At 40.5% G+C, this 20,267-nt stretch overlaps 2 protein-coding genes across 7 annotated transcripts in view; one reads left to right on the top strand and one right to left on the bottom strand.

Moving 5' to 3' along the window:
• Lhfpl3 (LHFPL tetraspan subfamily member 3) overlaps positions 1–20,267 on the bottom strand; it is a 472,921-nt gene that overhangs the window by 38,200 nt on the left and 414,454 nt on the right. The window contains exon 3 of one of the 3 annotated variants that reach the window (XM_090332947.1): positions 744–791. The exons of 1 other annotated variant lie outside the window; for it this stretch is intronic. In XM_090332947.1, the coding sequence (XP_090189073.1) occupies positions 775–791 (17 nt within the window). In that variant the 3' untranslated portion in view covers positions 744–774. The remainder of the gene's footprint in view (positions 1–743; positions 792–20,267) is intronic. One more of the 3 variants, XM_090332948.1, reaches the window with a different exon arrangement.
• The window catches only part of LOC150063261 (uncharacterized), a 128,271-nt gene that overhangs the window by 104,593 nt on the left and 3,411 nt on the right, over positions 1–20,267 (top strand). For all 4 annotated transcript variants that reach the window (XR_016535515.1, XR_016535514.1, XM_090332952.1 and 1 more), the window contains exon 4: positions 19,406–19,437. Coding sequence is in view for 2 of the 4 variants with exons in the window: in XM_090332952.1 (XP_090189078.1) it covers positions 19,406–19,437 (32 nt within the window). In the remaining 2 variants the exon portion in view is untranslated. The remainder of the gene's footprint in view (positions 1–19,405; positions 19,438–20,267) is intronic.

Raw genomic sequence — 20,267 nt, 5'->3', positions numbered from 1 at the left:
CGAATCAAGTCCTAACACTAAAAGGAACTGTGGTGTGTGTGTGTGTGTGTGTGTGTGTGTGTGTGTGTGTGTGTGTGTAATGAAGCATCAGTATAGCTATACCTGGCCTGGAGCTCATTACCCTTTTTCTTTACAGTTTCTATCTATCTATCTATCTATCCATCATCTATCTATCTCAGACATATGCACAGAAAAGAAAAGGCTCATTTTTAGCTCTGTTATGTACACAGTGTTTATATTCACACAGCCATAGTCCCTCTTATGGAGGCTGGCAGGGCAACAATCCATTTCAGACCATGGCCCTAAAGCATACTACACAGCCGGGGAATGCTCTGCACGGAGAAGCCCGCAGGTCACAGTGAGAAGAGTGTGGACTCGTGCCTGGAATCCTGAGAGCTGCCCATCTGAGGGCTCATTGTCAGAGAACAATAACCCAGTGCACTCCCCAGGACTCCAGCTCTCCCCGAGAGAGCTGCAGGCTGGCAGCTGCTCTGGCTCTCTTCCCCTGGGCTGGGGGATTGTGTGTGCAGGGGAGAAGCATAAATAGAAAAATCAGGAACAAAGACATAGCTTCAAAGTGATGGTACATGCGGGCCCAAGAGCCAAGCGCCCAAAGCTGAAAGCAGGAGTCAGAGAAGAGTGGAAAACAACAACAACAAAAAGAAACCCCAAAACATGCGGGATTGGAAGGCAGAAGCGCACACAACACAGCTGACCCCACAATGAGCCATGCTCACACTTACATGGTGTGGTCTCACACTACCTTAGTTTGCTTTAAGCATTTCCATCATCTGAGAGTGTAGGAGGGAAAAACAGAATAGTTAAAGGTAAAACATAAGTCAGGAGTATACTTGAGGTTATTCTTATCGGCTAAAAATACCAAAGAAAGCCACGTCAGTTCTGGGTATCTCATTCACAGAGTCCAGAGGGATGGGTTGTGGGCCTTATGGTAACAGAGGGCCCAGTTCTCAGTGCCAATTTGGCTTCATGCCTTGGTTGTGCCCCTTGCTGGCAGTGACACGAGCCCCTTTTTCTGTGCTTCCACTTTATCTGTAGAATGGAGCTGACAGGAGCACTTACCTTACAGGTTTGTGGCAATCTCACGAATTAATAATACACATGAATTGCTTGGAACCGCTCTGTTCAATACTTAGCACCATCTCAACATTCAATATGATCCTATTGTTATTTTTCTTAATTCTCTCTTTGACTTCCTCAGGTACTATCAGTGGGATCAGAATTAAAGCCAAGAACTCAGAAAGATCTTGACGTATTCAATATGAAAACCAATTCAGGAAAAGTTACCGAGTTAGTTCCATGAGTCACTTGAATTCTTTGAGAGGGTCATTTCAAACTCTGGGCATTCCAAGGTAATTCAGAATAGCTTTTGAAGAATGACAAGTAATCCATGGTATGCACACAGATCAATTAGAACCTTAAAGCCTGGTTTGCACAGGGCAATTCAGGAAGGGGTTAGTACCACTGGTTTGTCTACTCATGCAGGAGGTTCTTTTCTAGAACCATCTAATCAGCTTTAGCCTCACCAGGCTGGATATTGCAGTCCAATCAAAAAGAATGGGAAACTTAGTGGGAATGATGCTTTAGCCTAAGGAAAACTGGCATATCAGATGGCCCATGTGAGATGACTTAGATGTGAACGTGCCTTTGCTGGTCACCCATTTCATCTCTATTTGTGCTGAATCGGTGTCTTGCTCTTTAAGCAAATGCTGTTCTGTCACCTCCCAGTACTGTGGAGAGGTTGGGTGGGTCTCTAAGAAACAGGCTTTATTTCAAAACACATGGCACTGCATGAGGCTCTAAGTGATGAGTTCTTTCTCTCTGATCCAAGGATGCTCAAATCCTGCCTCTCCAGTGAATCTTAGCTGATTTCACAGTCTGTCATTTCTGTTTCCAAATAACTTTCTTCTTTCTTTTGGCTGTTAACTAGTTCATTTATTTATTTGGCTGGTACTAGAATCTGAGATTAGGCCTTGTACTTGCTCAGTTCGTTTGCTTGGCGGATGCCTCTACCATTGGAGCAACGTCTCTATCTTGCCTTTTTTTTTGGCTGATTGATTGGGAGTTTCAAAGATTTTTCTACCAGGCTGGCTTCAAATGGATCCTCTGGCTTTTAGCCTCCTGTGTGGCTAGGATTACAGACATGAGCCACTCGCATCTTGATACTTAGTTCACTTTTCAATGTATCACTGGCCTGATGAAGCAGTCAGGAGAGAGGATCTAGGCCTCTTCTGTAGCTTTCCACATGTTTCTTGCCAGTTGTTCTGAGGCATTGAACAATTGTGCTGACCCTTTTGGGGACAGGAGAAACTGAATGCAGCGATGGGGTTTCTTTAAATTGGGTGCCAACGGCGCCATCATGGTGCACATGCTGTAGTCTCAGCACTTGGGAGGCAGAGGCAGGAGAATGGAGGGTTTGAGGCCAGCCCGGGCTACCTATCACTATGAGACCCTATCTCTAAAAACCATAAATAAGAATGTTGGGTGCCAGATACAATCTTTCAGATGAAAAGAACAACATTGGAAGTTTCTGGTAGACAGTGGAAAGTAAGGATGATGAGGAGCATGTGAGAATGGTCTTAGCAGCCTGGATAACTCCCGTTGGCCAGGGAAGGTGAGGTGCAGGCTGTTCTGCACAACTCCCTGCAACTCTGGGTATGTTTGAGTGTGTGTATGTGTATATGGGGGGTGTCTCAATGTTCTTTTTGGAATATTTTCTTGCATGTAAACATACTTTCTCATCCCCTGAATTGAATTCTCCAAGCTTAGTAGCTTCCAGTTGGACTGAAGGCTCCCTAAATCTGGGTCTGGGCTTTTCTTGATCATGCAGCATGCCCCACACTGCAGGAGAGGCTGGGGGCAGCCAGTGAGCACAGCTTCATTTGTCTGGCAGAGAAGCTGGCTTTTAACAGACACAGTTTTCAATCTTTTCAATCACAAGGTGCTGTTTCAAGGACATGGATTACATTTCTTTGGCTCCAGAACACAGAGAGACACCTTGACCTGCTCAACACCCTTTGGAAGAGATGCTATTTATGTCATTAGCACGTTGCTTAGGCAAAAGTGCAAATGGAGACAGAGACAGAGGAAACTTTGAGAAGCAAAGGGATTTTTTTTTCAACCAGAAAAAGTAGATCTAATGAATTGATGTTTGCAGAAATGGTGACATTTAAACAGAATTATTAAGCAATTAACCAAATTATAGCTAGGATGGGAAATGCAAGATAGTTTCAAAGGGAATCATTTCAAATAAGCCATTATCTAGCTTTACAGTTATTATCTTGTATTATCATCTTGCATTTGGTTCCACATCAAATGAAGAAGAGGTCATTATTTTAACAGAAGAGATGGAGGCAAAGATGCAAGCAATGCCTGATCTCTCTGGGGTGGGGCAGGAGCCATCTGTGAGCTCCTAGCCTGCAAGAGAAGGTCCAGAGGGCTGGAGTCTTTGATGTAGTGGCATCGTTATCCTGCACAGGAGGAATTATAGTAAAGAGTTCAGTGTGTGTCACTTCTGGGGCCCAATATCCTCCCAAGGCAGATCAGAGCTACTCCCCAGGCTTAGGCCAAATTATAACGGGCAGCCTATGGAAGAAAAAGGACCAAAGGAACAGGTTCCACCATTCAGGGAGTGGCTAAAGCTTGAATAACCTTGAATAACATTGAGAGTAATATAGTATCCTGTGCTCAATAATGCATCATGACTCTGTGTGTTTGTGTGTGTGTGTGTGTGTGGTGATCAGTGTGGATTATTGGTTAATAAAGGAATCTGTAAAAGTATGCTTTTTGAAAATGTGGTATGTATTCATGGTAGAGGAAGGGCAGGAAGCGTAGGGACAGAGAAGAGAAGGGCACGATGAATTTGGGAGTTCAGAACAGGGACTGCCTTCCTCTGGATGTGTAGCATGATGGACAAAGCTTCACCTGCTTTTTAAAAATCTCTCCTCTTGCTTTCTTTGGTGTGAGGGACAGAGGAATTCTTTGCTAGAAATCCAATGATCTTAGGAGTGAGGACAGAGGATCTCATCAGCAGAATGTAATTCTTTCAAGGGATATGACTTGAAATGCCCTATGTACATTCTTTTTGAATTAATAAGAGGGGAATGAAGCTGGAAATAGTTGTCATAGGAGTTACTTTAGAAATTCCCCTAGCAGCAAAAATGAGACTGAGAGAGGGCCAGCACTCAGTGAGATTCACAGAAGAGGCAAAGAAGAGATAAAAGTGAAAGATCTACACACAAAAGATATAAGTGGGAAAAGTGAGAGCTTAGGATCAGCATAACCCCCCCCCCGCCCCCCGCAACCATGTAGTCCATGGTAGACTTCAAAACCATCCTTCGGTCTCATTCTACTTTTTGCAATTTCTTTTAAAATTTTCAGCTGCACATTTATGAGAAGAGCCACCAATAAGGGATGCAACATCTTCATCCATGACTCAAGGATGGAGAAAACAAGTCAGACTGAAGATAGGCTTTATACAGAATGTGAATAGTGGGCCGCTGAGGAATATTCTGCTCTAGCTACCCATCCAGGTCTCAAGATAAAACTCATCTAGACCCCTCTGAGCCCAGAGTGTGGACCTTCAAAACTAGGTTGTCACATCCCACCAAGGCTGGGACAATGGCACAAAGTTCTGGTCTATCTTTCTGTAAGGTGGGAGGTGGGAGAACATTTCTTAGGGCCTGCATCTACCACACTCTCCTCTTTGCTGCGAGTCCTTCCTCCTCCCTTTCCTCTCTTCTCACCCTCACCGCACATGCTAGAGAGCTTTGTTCAGAAGATTCACTTAGTATCCAAACCACTCTTGCTATCGTGGATCAATGAACAGATTGAGAACTCATTCATTAAATAACATGATTTACAGTACTCAAAAAAAAAAACCCATCAGGAAAGGCAGTTGCTCTGTTTCCATTGATTTACTCAAAAATCCAGGGAAACGGCTGTCTCATTCATTTGAAACTTTAGAAAACCTATCAAAATGTCCCTCTGAGTAAGTATTTCTTTTTTATGTGGGTGATTTTCTGGAAGCACTGGGAGTTTGGGTTCTGTAGTTTAATTTCCCACTTCGTAGGAGGTGGTGGATAAAAGGTGGAATGCTGAGTGTTGACTGATTTTTCCTTCACGGGCATCGCCTCCTGGGTCTTTGGCTCTCAGTGGTGAGAGTAGCAATGAAAAGAACAGACATGAAATAAAGTCCTAGTGAAAATGATTTTCAGTTGAGAGGCCCTTCAGTTGGCATTGTCATTCATTGTTAGAACCCCAAAGATCTAGGATCAGACCTGACTTTGGCCATCAATTATCCAGTCAACTTGCTTCATTGTATAGATTAGGAAACAAAAACTGATAGGACAAATAACTCTGGATGGTTCTCATTTCCAGTAGGAAAACAACCTTTGAAAGGCAATGACTCTGGGTGTGGTGGCTTACATGTGGAACGCCAGCATTGGGGTGGCTGAGGCCGAGAATTGCCAATTCAAGGCAGTCAAGGCAATGTGAGACCCTGTTGCAGAAATGAAAACAATCAAAAGCCAATAAGGGCAATAATGCATGGTAGATAACACAGGTTAAGTAGCCTTAATTCAAAGTTTTTGAGTTCAGAAGTGCTTCAGAGTGCAGACTTGTTTTGGATCTTGGAATATTATATATACATAATGAGAAATGTTTGGTTGGATCTGAGTCTATACAAGAAATTCACGTATATTTCATATAAACTACAGACTGAAGATAATTTTACACAGGTTTTTCAGGTTGCCCGTGTTTTACTTGTGACTTTTCACCTGAGGTCAGGTGAAGAAATCTTCTACTTGTGGCATCATGCTGGTGTTTAAAAGTGACAGTTTTTTTTTTTTTTTGTCAGACATGGGGCTTGAACTCTGGGCCTGGGTGCTGTCCCTGAGCTCTTTGCCTGGGTATTGTCCCTGAGTTTCAGCTCAAGGCTACCACCCTACCCCTGGAGCCACAGAGCCACTTCTGGTTCTCTAGTGATTAATTGGAGATAAGAGTCTCACAGACTTCAGTGCCCAGTCTGCTCTGAACTGCGATCCTCAGATCTCAGCCTCCTGAGTATCTAGGATTACAGGTGTGAGCCTATGCACCCACCTAAGAAGTGACAGATTTTGGAATATTCCAGATATGGGATTAAAGATTAAAGATGTTCAACCTTGCTCACCAAACATGGTTTCTAATGTGCCTGTTTTTCTGTGGGTGTCAGAGAAATATGTTCCACCTGCAGAGTATAAATAATAAGGTCACACTGCCTTTTGAGACTAGAATGGTTTTATTTCTTTATTAGGAAGCATAAGGTAAAGTCAGCAAAATGCTTCAACCCCTCCAATGATGGAAAAATCAAATGATGTGTGTATCTTAGTCACCCTTTTTAAATTTGAATAAGCTATGGACTCTTTTAGAATCTCCTAAAGGATTTCTTCCACCTGCATTTGAGAAGTGTTTACATAAGAAATCTAAAATCTTATTCACTGAACATGACTTTCTTTTATTCTCCCCCTTTCTTCCCCCCTGTCTCTCATACTGGGGATTGAGTTCAGAGGCCTGAGATATGACTTTTAATTGAGAATTCTCACTGAAAAATCACAAGTTTTGTTTTGATAATAGGTGAAGTGAAAATGTGAAGCACTCTTATTTGAATCCAAACAGCCCTTGAGGTATGTTAGAAAAAAACTTGTCCTAGCTCAGAGTTATTTCTGATATCTTCTCTGGAGTCCATTTATGAATTTCTTCCATAGCTTAGATCCTTTTCTACCTCTACTCTTTCTTTTATTGGATAGACTTTTTTTTCTCCCTCACAATTTGCAATATAGCCTGTTTCTATAATGTTACAGCCACCTCCCCCCCCCCCCCCCGCCCCCAGCTTCTGAGTTCTGTCTTGGATCACTTGGTGGTTTTTGTAACACTTGATTTACAGAGGAACTCAGCATAATCCTGCTTTTGTGTATTTTTTCATTTTCAAAATAAAACTGCTATTTTATTATACAAAAAAGATTTAGGCTTGCATCTGCGACCTAGGTGGATTGTGGGTGTCAGTTGCCCTCTGGATTTCAGGAATGAAGTTCTGTCAGCTAAAATGTACTTTACACACCTCACCAGGTCTTGTAGGTTAGTTAAGTTCTCTGTTTTACAACCTCACCAATTTAACACTGTCATACTGTCCTCCCTCTGGGGTGACAGGTGGCTAAAAACACACTTAGACTTTTCTCTGAGGGGAAATGTCTCTCTCCTTGACAGCCTTGCTTGGTTCTGTGTCTCACAGACAACCAGGAAGCAGCCTGCAGCTGCCCTTGGGAGTGGCTGCCTACCTGCTTTCATCTCTGTCTGGGTCAGATCTTCCTTTGCTTTAAAGACCCATTCCCTGGGGTGGGGGAAGGTAGGGGGTGGGGAACAGGAGATGTAAGTGTACTGAAATCTACTCTTGGTTTTTATGACTTTGTTGTTGTTTTGGATACAATGTAATTGTAAAACACAGAATGGCTCTAAGCACTAAACTGTTTTGCTGGAAAAATAAAAAGAATGTGAAAAGAAACCAGGCTCCAGTATATAACCTTTGTTATTCAGGAAGCTGAGATATGAGGATTGCAGTTGGAAGCCAGCCAAGGTAGGAAAGTCCTTGAGACTCATCTCTAATTAACCACCCAAAAAGCTGGAGCTGCGGTTCAATTGGTAGAGCAATAACATTGATAAAGAAATGTTGAAGGACAGTTCCTAGGTCCTCAGTTCAAGCCCCAAATAAAAATGATGAAAAGATGTTTCTCTGTATTTGCCCTTTCCAATATAATGGACAATAAGTAGCTACATGTGACTATTTAAATTTGTTGACATGAAATACAGTTAGAAACTTAAATATAGAAATTTTTACTTTAGTAAAATTTGAATGCAAGCTGCATACTATTCCCTGCTGGTTGGAAAAGATCCGCAAACCATAAATATGTTGCTAGGCTCTGATGGCTCATAATCCTAGCTACTCAGGAGACAAATCTGTGAGACTCTTACCTTCAGTTAACCAGTTTAAAGCTAAAAGTGGAGGTGTAACTCAATTGGCAAAGTAGTAGTCTTGAGTAAAAAAGCAAAAGGAGAATATGAGCCCTAGTACTGGTACAAAACTAAACAAGGCAAGATTCAAATAAAAAAAACCCAAACCCAATACTTGCCAGACAGTTTTAATTAAAACCCATCTGTAAGCAGAATGTCAGTGGCTCATGCCTGTAATCTCAGCTACTCAGGAGGCTGAGACCTAGAAGATCATTGAAGCAGCCTGGGAAGAAAAGCTTTTGGGACTCTTGTCTCCAATTAACCAGTGAAAATGCTGGATTGGAGGCGTGCTCAAATAGTAGAGTGTCAGCCATGAGCAAACAAATCCAGAGACTACAGACAGTGAGTTCCACCTCCTATACAGACACAAAAGCAAAACAAAACAAAATGCGAAGGATAATTATTTAAGAAAGAAGACGGTTGGAACTCCAGGGGTCTTGCATTCAATTCAGCCACTTGGAGCCTTATTATTTCATTTAGATTCTAGGTGAACAGATTTTATTTAAATAAAAGGAGAAACCAGTGTTTCTTCCCAGTGGAGTTGAGACACCTAGACACCCTCCTCTACCTAGCTAGGATTAGAATTCGATGGGGAGGAAGGTATTGCCTAAGAAACTTCTATGGTTTGAAAAAGTTGCTCATGTGGTTTCTCCGTGTCATTTCAACCCCATCCTTTTGGCAGAGAGCCAATAAGATGGCTAGTATTATAATGACCATAAAGGGCTATTTATGTAGTTAAAGGACTTAAGCCTCTATATGGGTTAAGCTCTGTTTACTGGGACTGGCCTTAGGAGACATTCTGTACCAAGTCTAAGCAGAGGGGATAAGACTTCTGGTTAGCAAGGCTTCTCCAAAGCAGATTGCATAAATATTGAAGACAAATTAGCATGAAATGTTTAGTTATGCAAATATCACAGAGTCAGGAGAATCAAGAGACCAGCCAGGCCTGCAGGATAAGACCCTGCCTCAAGAAACCCACATGTTTATCATCAAACAATGTCTGTCAAGCACAAGACAGAATGAATGTGGCAGCTAAGTTCCTATATGGTTTTCTAGTAAGCCTGAGTTTTAATTTGGTACCTTCTGTTTGTCTCAATCAGATCACTTAGTATCTTTTTTTTCAATTTATTTTTTATTGCAATTAATAGAAGGATAACATTATATTTGCCAGATAGAAGGTGCATTACTTCACAAACATTGCTACCCCTTCTCATGTTTTTGTCCCCATTTCTCTCCCCCCACGCCCTCCCCTCATCTTGTTTTCCCCCTTCCCTATCCTATTTCAAATAAACAAATAAACATATATACAATATACAAGATAACAAGGTAAGATACTGTAACAGTATGAGAATAACCAAGGGACAACAAAATAGATGAGAAATAGCATAGTACATTAAGAACAACAATCGCACATTATATGGCTCTTGTTTCCATGTCATGGAGGTCCTTTTATTTAGCCTTATCCTATATGGCCTTATGTATCTAGGTTTTGCCTTTTTGTAATTTTCTGCTAGGAGAGTACAAGGTTTATACTAATTATGACAAATGAGGGAAACCATTGAGCCTATGTTCCTTTGAGTCGGGCTTAATATTTCCTTACAATCGGGGTGATGTCATTCTTTCTGACGGTAGCATAGAATTCCATTGTGTATAAATACCACATCTTGCTGATCACTTAGTATCTTTAGTGTTCTGTTTCTTGTGTTAAATTGGGACAAATGCTAGCCTCTGTTTCACAGAATTATTATGAAGACAGAATGAGAGACTCACAGTAAAATAAAGTAAAATTTAGTGACTACAGCTTTACTGGAGTGACTGGGGATGTATTTCAGCAGTTATTTATCATGCATGGAGCATGATACACACACAAAACATATAGTGAGGAAGATAAATCTACTTAATGCTGTGCTGTTCCTCACTGAAAAGAGGGATGCTTCAATTGGTAAGGAAATGGTGCTATAGGAAGCTGAAGGGTACAGGATGATTTCTGGGTGGTTCCATTACCTAAGTGGATCAGCCATCACCCTTAACCCTGCCATCTTATAAATGTTGGTTACTAGGAAATCAGAACAATGGTACAGGGATAATCAAGAGGGCTTAAAAATGACCCCAAATAAAGCCATCCAAGTTCCTTCCTTCAGAGATTGTAGCAAGCTTCAAAGTGGAAGTACTTTGTGAAACTTTAAAATCCCAATCTATTGTAGAATTGAAGCCAGAGCCTAGAGTTGTATTGTATACACATCAAATGTTTCCTAACAGGACAGAAATCCTCACCACCATGAAACATTAGAAGGATGCTTTTCTTATTATCATTGAGCAGTAGGATTATTTCTAAACATATTTTCAGATGGGTGACGGTTTTCTTTCATCCTCAAAGGGACTGACATTCTGTAAGACAGCTCCTAAGAAGAACTCTAGCCAGACTAACAAATCATTATAGCCAAGTGTTCTTGGAATCTAAGTCAAAATTTCACCTGGCTCACTGAATTGCACAGCGGACAATCCTTCAACTCTTTCTAGAATATCAGAATCACTCAGGGGAACACAGTGAATTCCTGAAAAACTAGGTGCCAGCATGTGAGATCCAATCTTCATGTTCACCAGAGTCTTCACACTTGCCTGTTTGTTCTTCAGCTATTTGGGTAGATAGTTAACTTCTGCTTTCACATTGTATTCACCTTATCATTTTCCTAAAAGCACACATGGGGAAAGAATACAAAGTTTTCCTATTAGCAGGTAATATGGGTTGAGTACTCCTTCCCATGTGGCTGTGTGGGACACTGCTTCTGAAGACAGTAAGTGCTTTAGGATGTGGGGCTAACATGGTAACACATCCCAGTGCAGGAGAGGGATAAGTAACAAGAGAGTGCCTCTAAAAACTCCAATCAGGCTGGATGCCGGCTCACACCTGTAAATGCTACCTTCTCAAGAATCTGAGAGCTAAGGATCCCAGTGCAGAGTCAGCCTAGCCAGGAAAGTCTGTGAGCCTCTTATCTCCAATTCATCACCAAAAAAGCTGAAAGCGGAGCTGTGACCCCAGTGGTAGAGTGATAGCCTCGAATGAAAAAGGGACAGAGGCCAGGCCCTGAGTTCAAGGCCCATGACTGAGACAAAGACAAAACAAAACAAAACAAAACAACAATAGCAAAACCAACTGAAATCTAACTATGTCATTTCCATCCAAGCTCTTTCCCAAATGGATTCAGCTTATGAATATGTATCCTTCTCCACCTCTCCAGCTATACTTCACTACTCTCTCCCAACTCATTATCAGCCCATTCAAAATGGCTTTCTTCTTGTCCTCATTATTGTCTAGGATATTTGTACTTTTTCCTTCCTTTGTCTGGCTCTGGATATTGCCTGCCTAAAGCAATGTATGTGGCAACAAAGTGAGCAAACCTAGAAGTCACTATTTCTGGCAGAACTTATAGCTAACATTGGTTATTTAAGCAATATTTACTGAATGGTAATATTATTCTTGATCCATTCTAAAGTCTTTTTGAGGAGTAGCCCATTTAATTTCAAACAAACCAATCCAAAAGGCAGTATTCTCATTCTTAGCCAAGATGAAGTCTGAATAGTTTAATGTACTGTCTAAGGTTGGTACATTGAAGGGTCAAAATTTGAACCCAGGGCATCTGGCTGGAGAGATTATACAGTTAGCTAACTAGAAATTACAATGGAATGAACACGAGTGAAGAGAATGTGTGGTAGGAAGAATGGTCAAAAGAAAAAAACAGAATATGCTCCTAAAATTGTTTGATAAATTTGGTATAAGTGATTTCCACTTACATCAAATTAAAAGCTATTGAAGTTGGGTACCAGTGGCTGACATAGCTAGTCAGGAGGCTCAGATCTGAAGATCTTATTTCAAGCCAATTGGAGCAAGAAAGCCCATAAGACTCATCTCCAATTAACTAACAATGAAACCAGAAGTGGGTCTGTGGCTCAAGTGGTAGAGCCGAAACTAAGTAAATGTAAGGTCTGTTCGTCTTTGGACTTCTACTGGGAGGCCTGTGTCTTAAACAGAAGATAGCCTTAGCAATAGAGTGAGAGCAAACCAATGTTATTCAATTCCTAGGCCTATGGAAGGGTACAGTGATGGAAAATGACTCAAGTGGTAGAACCCTGGCCTTGAGAGAAAAAAAAAAAAACTCAGGGACAGTGCCCAGGCCCTGAGTTCAAGCCCTAGGAATGGCACACATACAAAAAGATATCTACCTTCCCAAGGCTATACTGGCCCTAAGTGACTTGAGAATCAAGCTGGTCAGCTCACTTTGGGGCATAAGCCTTCCTTTTGTTCTCCTCTGATTTGTGCAAGTGGTTGTCTTATGTGACAGTGGCAACTTCCAAACCGTTTCTGGCTTTCTTGGTCCCTGATATTCTAAATACCTGTGATGTCAAATAAGCTGATACAAATACTTCTAGGAAGCAAGGGATGCTATACATGTCAGGAGGTAAAACCTGGGAGATAGGTTGGTGATTCAGGAGGCTGGGCTGTGATGGAATCCAAAGTCTTCTTGAATGAGTTGTTTTAGCCATCTGGTTAAAATAAAAAAGAAACATTCAACAGAAAGATTCTAAGACAAGATGGTGAGGCAAGGCAAAGAAAGGGCTTTATGAGGTAGATAAAAGGATCCTCTAAATGAGAAATAACAGAGTGAAAGTAATATGTTAGAGGTCATTTTGCTGGGTTCAATATGCCTTACAAGAGTATTACACTGTGACCAATTTGGACAAAATGAACCTTGGTTGTGGAGAAAACTCTCTTTTGATGTATTCACTCATACTGTATAGGTCAAAGTCACTGAATGTGTATCTAAGAGCATAATGTGGCCATTCATACTTGCCTGCTTTCTTTGTGCTTAGTGGAGGGTGTAATGCTATGAGTATCAATATCACCTGATAGAATGATGGACAGTACAACCAACATTAGATTTTTCTTTTTACCACAAACGTCCCATGACAACATGTAGTATTCTTTTTTTCTTTCTTTTTATTAAATTGGTCATGGCTTCAACAAGTGGTGCTGGCAGAAGTGGTTAAGCACCTGCAGAAAACTAAAGTTGGAACCTTCTTTGTCATCCTGCACTAGAATTAACTCCAAATGGATCAAAGACCTCGAGGTAAAAGCTGACACACTGAAAACTTGACAAGAAGGAACAGGAGATACACTAGACCTCCTTGGCACAGGTCGAAACTTTCTTTTTTTAAATTTAATTTAATTTATTTTTTTTATTGTAATTAGTAAAAGGGTTACATGATATTTGCCAGATAGAAGGTGCATTAATTCACATACATTGATACCCTTTCACATGTCTTGATACCCATTACCCTCCCCCCCACACCTCCCACCCGTCTTGGTTTTCCCCCCTTCCCTATCAAATTTCAAATAACCAAATACAAATAAATTCAATATATCAGATAACAAAGTGAGATACTATAACAATATGAGATAACCAAGGGACAGCAAAGGAGACAAGAGACAACATAGTACATTAAGGACAACAATCATTCGTTATATGGCTTTTGTTTCAATACGAAACTTTCTTAATAAGGACCAAGAATCACAACAAATCAGAGAAAGGCTGGATAAGTGGGACTGCATTAAACTGCAGAGCTTTTGTATGGCAAAGGACATAGCTAGTAAATTAATTAGGAAGCCTACAGAGTGGGAGAAGATCTTCACCAACCAAACAATGGACAAAGGCCTCATATCTAAAAATATATCAACAGCTCAAAAAATTGAATCAATCCAAAACTAATCTCCAAAGTAACAACCATCCCATTAAAAGATGGGCCAAAGACTTAAAGAGAGTCTTCCCTGAAGAAGAAACAAAAATGGCCTATAGACACATGAAGAAATGCTCAACATCTCTGGTCATAAAAGAAATGCAAATCAAAACAACTCTAAGATTCCACCTCACTCCAGTTAGAATGGCCAGGATCAGGAAAACGAATAATAACAGATGCTGGAGGGGATGTGGCCAGGAGGGATCACTACTACACTGTTGGTGGGAGTGCAAACTCGTTTAACCACTATGGAAGGCAGTATGGCAGTTCCTCAAAAGACTAAGCATAGAGCTCCCCTATGATCCAGCAATTCCACTACTTGGCATTTACCCAATCATCCAGAAACAAGGGCAGACTAAATCCACTAGCACAATGATGTTCATTGCAGCATTATTCACCATAGCCAAGATATGGAACTAACCTAGATGTCCCTCAGTTGATGAGTGGATCAACAAGATGTGGTATTTGTACACAATGGAATTCTATGCTGCTGTCAGAAAGAATGACATTGCCCCATTTGTTAGGAAATGGAAAGACTTGGAAAAGATCATATTAAGTGAAGTAAGCCAGACTCAAAGGAACTTAGGCTCAATGGTTTCCCTCATTCGTCATAATCAGTAGAAACCTTGGGCTCTCCTAGCAGAGATTTGCAATAGAGCAAAACCTTGATACAAAAGGCCATATAGTATGATGCTAAATGAAAGGATCTCTAGGATATAGAAACATAACTCATATAATGAATGATTGTTGTTCTTAAAGTTCTATGTTATCTCTCATCTCTTTTGCTGTCCCTTGGTTATCTCATATTGTTACAGTATCTCACTTTGTTACCTGATATATCAGATATATTTGTATTTGGTTATTTGAAATTGGATAGGGAAGGGGGGAAAACAAGATGAGAGGTAGGGGTGGGGGGGAGGGAAATGGGGACCAAGACATGTGACAGGGTATCAATGTATGTGAAGTAATGCACCTTCGATCTGGCAAATATCATGTAACCCTTCTATTAATTACAATAAAAATATATGAAAGAAAAAAAAATTGGTCATGGGGCTTGGACTTTGGGCCTGGGCACTGTCCCTGAGTTCTTCAGTACAAGGCTACTGCCCTACTCTTGGGCTTGGGTGCTGTCCCTGAGCTCTTCAGCTCAAGGATATCATCCTACCCCTTGAGCAACAGTGCTACTTCTGATTTTCTACTGGTTAATTGGAGATAAGTGTCTCACAGTATTGAGTGCCTGGGCTGGCTTTGAACCGTGATTCTCAGATCTCAGCCTCCTGAATAGCTAGGATTACAGGTGTGAGCCACCTCACCCTGCACTGTGTAGTATTCTTAAACCCTCAATATTTCAGATAATCAATAATGATCTGCATTCTCAACCCATGTTGAGAATAATAAAAGAAAATATTGATTTATATGAGTTTCATTCCATTCTAAGCTTTCTCAGTGTTCCAGCTTGGTTTTCACCAGTACAAAGTAAAACAGAAAATGACAGGAAAATAGAAGAGGCCAGATGATTAGAAAAATGTCTGCCCTATTATACCATTAGTCTCTAAATAACAGAAGGACTAATCAGGTATGGGCTGGAGCATGGCTACTTTCATACACCGAGTATGGCAATTTTCTGGTAGGCAGTATTATTAATCTTCCATTGATAGATGAAGACAGTGTGCCCAAAGGATTTCAGTCAGTTAACCAATTCCATCTAACTAATAATCTCATCATGGAGATTTGGTGGAGATTCATATTCAGATCAAGTTGCTTCAAAAGCTATTCTGTAGGACTTTACCTGTCAGGAGTATTATGAAGCATCTTCTTTCCTTGATGTATTTAAGTTGTTCTATGGGATATTACTCAATTAAAATTGTGTGTGTGTGTGTGTATCTTGAATGCAGGGCCTGGGTGCCTGTAGATTTGTTTTTTTTTTCCTCCCGGTTGGTACTCTACCACTTGTGATACAGCTCAATTTTTGGTTTTTCAATGTTTACTCAAAGATAAGAATATTACTGAGTTTCCTAAATGGGCTGGCTTTGAACCATGTTCCTTAGATCTCAGCCTCCTGGTAGCTAGTGTTACAGATGTGAGCCACCTGTGCCTGTCAAGAATGTGGAAACTTTATTGGAGTGTCTGGTGATTTGGTGTAAGGAGGATGGATGTTCAGATTGTGAGGAAGGGCTGACTGAGGGCACTCTGGGGGAGAGGGCTGCAGTCCACCATGGAAAGGAGTTACCTTCTATTTTTTTCTTGTGATACAGGATGTAGTTACAGTTACGTTGACATAGAGTTCCAGGCTCTAAATGTTCCTAGCTTGGATTTTATTTTTGTTTTGTTGTTTTTTTTTTGAATTTCAAGAAACTTGATTTTTATTTTGTTTAATCTTTCGGATCTGTAGACTTATAAAAGAAAGCTGATAGCTGGGGTATAGTTGGATTTTACATTTATGTCCTTATTTTGATTACTAAAGATGTCAGAAAGACCATTTTAAAATGCCATTTCAGCAATGATATTGAAGATAGCATAAGAATTTGTGGGATTAGCCGCTTCATGGTCGAGCACTTTTGACTAGTATGGAAGGATCTAGGTTCAATCTTGATCTCCACACCCAAAATAGTTAAACTCAGTTTTAGTTCAAAATATACTTTCAAGTACAGAAAAGTTTTGAGTAAATGATGGCTTTCTTTCCAAGCTCTACACATACATTGAAATTGCCTGGACTAAGTTTTCTAGTAATTGGTGAGAGGAATAACTGCATCCATTGCCTTTTCACCAAAAATATCTCTGGTTAATTTGCATATCACATGATGAGTGGATAATATACTTCAAAAATTAAGAGCACATAGATAGTTTGATGATATGTGTATATGTGTGCTTACATGCATGCTTGAAATGGATAAGTATATGCCATCTGAGGCATACAGCTTGAATAATTCTAAGAAGATAATTCATAAAGGGGGCTCTATATTTTCTGAGCTCCTAAAATTTGTGTGGATAGTTTATTAGACATATTGCTTTCTTTTTCTCTTTCCCAACCCCTACCCCCCCTTTTTTTAGCTTAGTGGCCACATCAGCAAATATGGAGGTTGATTTACAGTTTGTACTTGAGCACTCTGAAATGGAGCGAGAAATTGAAAGGCTTATGTCAAGCCCATTCATTCACAAACACATTTAAGATCATATTAATTTTAAAGCACTTATGGGTTCTTTAATGTTTCTGAGTTTTGTCTTACAAATCTATAGTGAGCTTTATGACTTAATATCTATTTCAAGCTAAAGCTGTTACAAACTTGGAGATAAAATTTTTTACCCCAAAACATGCTGGGATTAAATAGGTCATAGGATGGGAAATGAAGCTGGAGAGATCTCAAACTGCCTAATACATTAAATGCAATCATCTGTAGACAATTAGCCAAATAAGCACTCAGTGCCACTGAAGGTTGTAGCTGGAAGGGCTTTAGAGATCACCTGGTCCAGTCCTCTCATTTTAGAGATGGAAACACTGAGGCTGAGAGCAGTAAAGTGGCTGTGAGTCGTACAGCTAATGTAGCTAGGACAGGGCCCAGACTCTGAACTATCCAAACTCTTTATTCAGGTGATACTCCAGGATTAAACATCTAGCAATAAAAATTCGTTGCAGGGGCCGGGAGTGTGGCCTCCTAGTAGAGTGCTCACCTAGAATGCACAAAGTCCTGGATTCAATTCCTCCATACTACATACACAGAAAAGTGACAAGTGGTGCTGTGGCTCAAGTGGTAGAGCCTTGAGAAAGCCCAAGGGCAGTGCCCAGGCCTTGAGTTCAAGTGCCAGGACTGGCAAAATAAACAAAAAACAAAAATCTTTGTGATGATCTCATCTGTTCTCCCCTTCCTCCTCCTTATTTTTGTTCTCCTTGGTCTAGTGTTATTGGGGATTGAATTCAGGACTTTGTGCTTGCGAGGCAGGTGCTCTACTGTCAGTTCTCATTTGCGCTGGCTATTTTTTCTTAAATAAGCATAAGACATATTTGTTCAAAATGGTTTTTAGAATAATCACATAATGTACTGTCTAAATGAAGACAATTTTGAAAAGAAAAGGTGTTCAAGCTATGTTAAGGCAACAGGTATGCACTGGTTATTTTTGAGATAGCCCATTGCTTTAGGCTGGGTTGGCTGTGATCTTCCTATTGTGTTTTCCCATGTCTCTGGAATAGAAGCGAGTACTCACACCCAAACATTAGTTAAATAAGTCTCGGGAACTTTTCTCTTTCTTTCTTTCTTTCTTTCTTTCTTTCTTTCTTTCTTTCTTTCTTCCTTCCTTCCTTCCTTCCTTCCTTCCTTCCTTCCTTCCTCCCTTCCTTCCTTCCTTTCTTTCTTTCTTCTCTGGCTAGCTTTGAACCATGATCATCTAACTTCTGCTTCCCATGTAGGGAGAATTTCAGGCTTGGGTTACTGTGCCAATTATCTGAAATTATTAGTTTTGAGTGCCACTGATAACATCTTCCATACTGTGCAGCAGTGCCTTCCGCATGCCCCATAGCATAGACTATCACACACCACACCACTGCTCCTGTGCATTGCATGTTGTTACGAACTGTAGTTCCATGGACAGGACAGTGTTTACTTCCTCATGCAGACTGCATGGTTCTGGAGGTCTGGAACTCTATGCCATTTTTGGACACAGGGTTTAGCTCAAAGCCAATTGATGGAATATCATCAATGAGCCCCGGGAGGTAGACTGAATAGTTAAAATGATGCATTGTCTTTTTTCCTTACCACTGTGTTTCAGGATGACCTTTCTGCCCATGCCATTCTCCCTTTATTAATCCCTTTGCTGAAGATAATAGTTGTTTTGAACCCTAGTCCACCTAGGATTTCCCTAGACTTACATGGCTTACTTGGTTTGATAGGCCTCCACATAGGCACAGCATAGGGGTATGTCCGTGTGAATTAGGAAAAGTCACTTTCTCCTTTGGTCTATGTTGCCTTTCAACCTGGAGTTGTCAGGGACAACTGGGCAGTGGATAGAGACATTTGGGTTGTTACAACTGAGCCATTGCTACTGGTTTCTATTTCACAGAGGACAGGAATATTGCCAAACATCATATAGAACTTAGCAGTCTTCCCTCACTTAAGAATTAATTGCTACAAAATGTCACTTGTGGTGGGGTGAGAGGCCCTGCAGCAGAAGAGAAACTGAGATTTAGGTTGGGATGAAACCGTAAGGATTCTGCAGATAACTCATAAACATACCATAATTTAATAATTTAATAATTTAACACACCATAAGTTAATACTTCCTGGGTCAAAAATCTTCTTGGACTAAAACTCAGTACATCCAGATCTTTGTATTTAGAAGCATCATGACTCACTGCAATTATCAATAGCTCTGTTTTCTACCTATGAGAGAGATCTTTAGCAAAAATCATTGTGGAACACAGCATGAGCCTCAGATGACTGGAGCCAGGTTCAGTCTCAGTCTCACAAGAAGATTCCGTAAGGGAAGAAAAAACTGCACATACTGTGGTTATGTAACAAGTCACCAAAATCACTTCCCCTCTCCCCATTTCTTCTTACAGATAACACTGCCATCAAATTCCAAGTCAAAGCTGTGAGTATCTTGCTATATAAGCCCCACTTCTCATCCCAGTGTTGATATTTTCTTAAATCTCTGCAGGCTGCTATCATGCTACTCACTAATTGAGCGACAGCTGAGTAGCTGTTTAATACTCTTGGTAAATTTACCAACTTTTGATTACAGTACTTAATCTGTGTGTGCAAAAGACTTCACCTATGTTCTTATTTGTGCAGCTTACTGTATTTAAACGAGGTTTCATTTGGATCTGGTGATTTCAGTCATTTCTCTGTACATGGCTACTTTACCACCTCACGAAGGTCTTGGCTGGGCTACTTTGGGCCTTGAAAGATGACAGGATGAGGTCAGAGGTCTGTGGAGTGACTGTCTCACTACAGCTCACAGCACATTTTCTAGTTCAGCATCCTAGCTCACTCCCACCACTTGGGATGCATTTTATTTTATTAAAATTTTTTCCATATATTTTTATTGTAATTAATAGAAGGGTTACATTATATTCACCAAATAGAAGGTGCATTATTTCACAAACATTGATATCCTTTCTCATGTCTTGGTCCCCATTTCCCTCTCCCCACCCCCGGCCCCTCATCTTGTTTTCCCTCCTTCCCTAACTGACTTCAAATAACCAAATACACATATATACAATGTATCAGATAACTAGGTGAAATACTGTAACAATATGAGATAACCAAGGGACAGCAAAAGAGATGAGAGATAACATAGTACATTAAGGGCAACAATCACTCATTATATGGCTTTTGTTTCTATATCCTAGAGGTCCTTTCATTTAGTGTTATCCTATATGGCCTTATGTATCTAGGTTTTGTTCTATTGTAAATCTCTTC

This window comes from Megascapheus bottae, chromosome 5, assembly GCF_031878675.1.
Source record: "Megascapheus bottae isolate mThoBot1 chromosome 5, mThoBot2.hap1, whole genome shotgun sequence".
Taxonomy (NCBI): domain Eukaryota; kingdom Metazoa; phylum Chordata; class Mammalia; order Rodentia; family Geomyidae; genus Megascapheus; species Megascapheus bottae.
The sequence above is the reverse complement of the archived record's forward strand: the minus strand, read 5'-3'. Positions and strand labels throughout refer to the sequence as shown.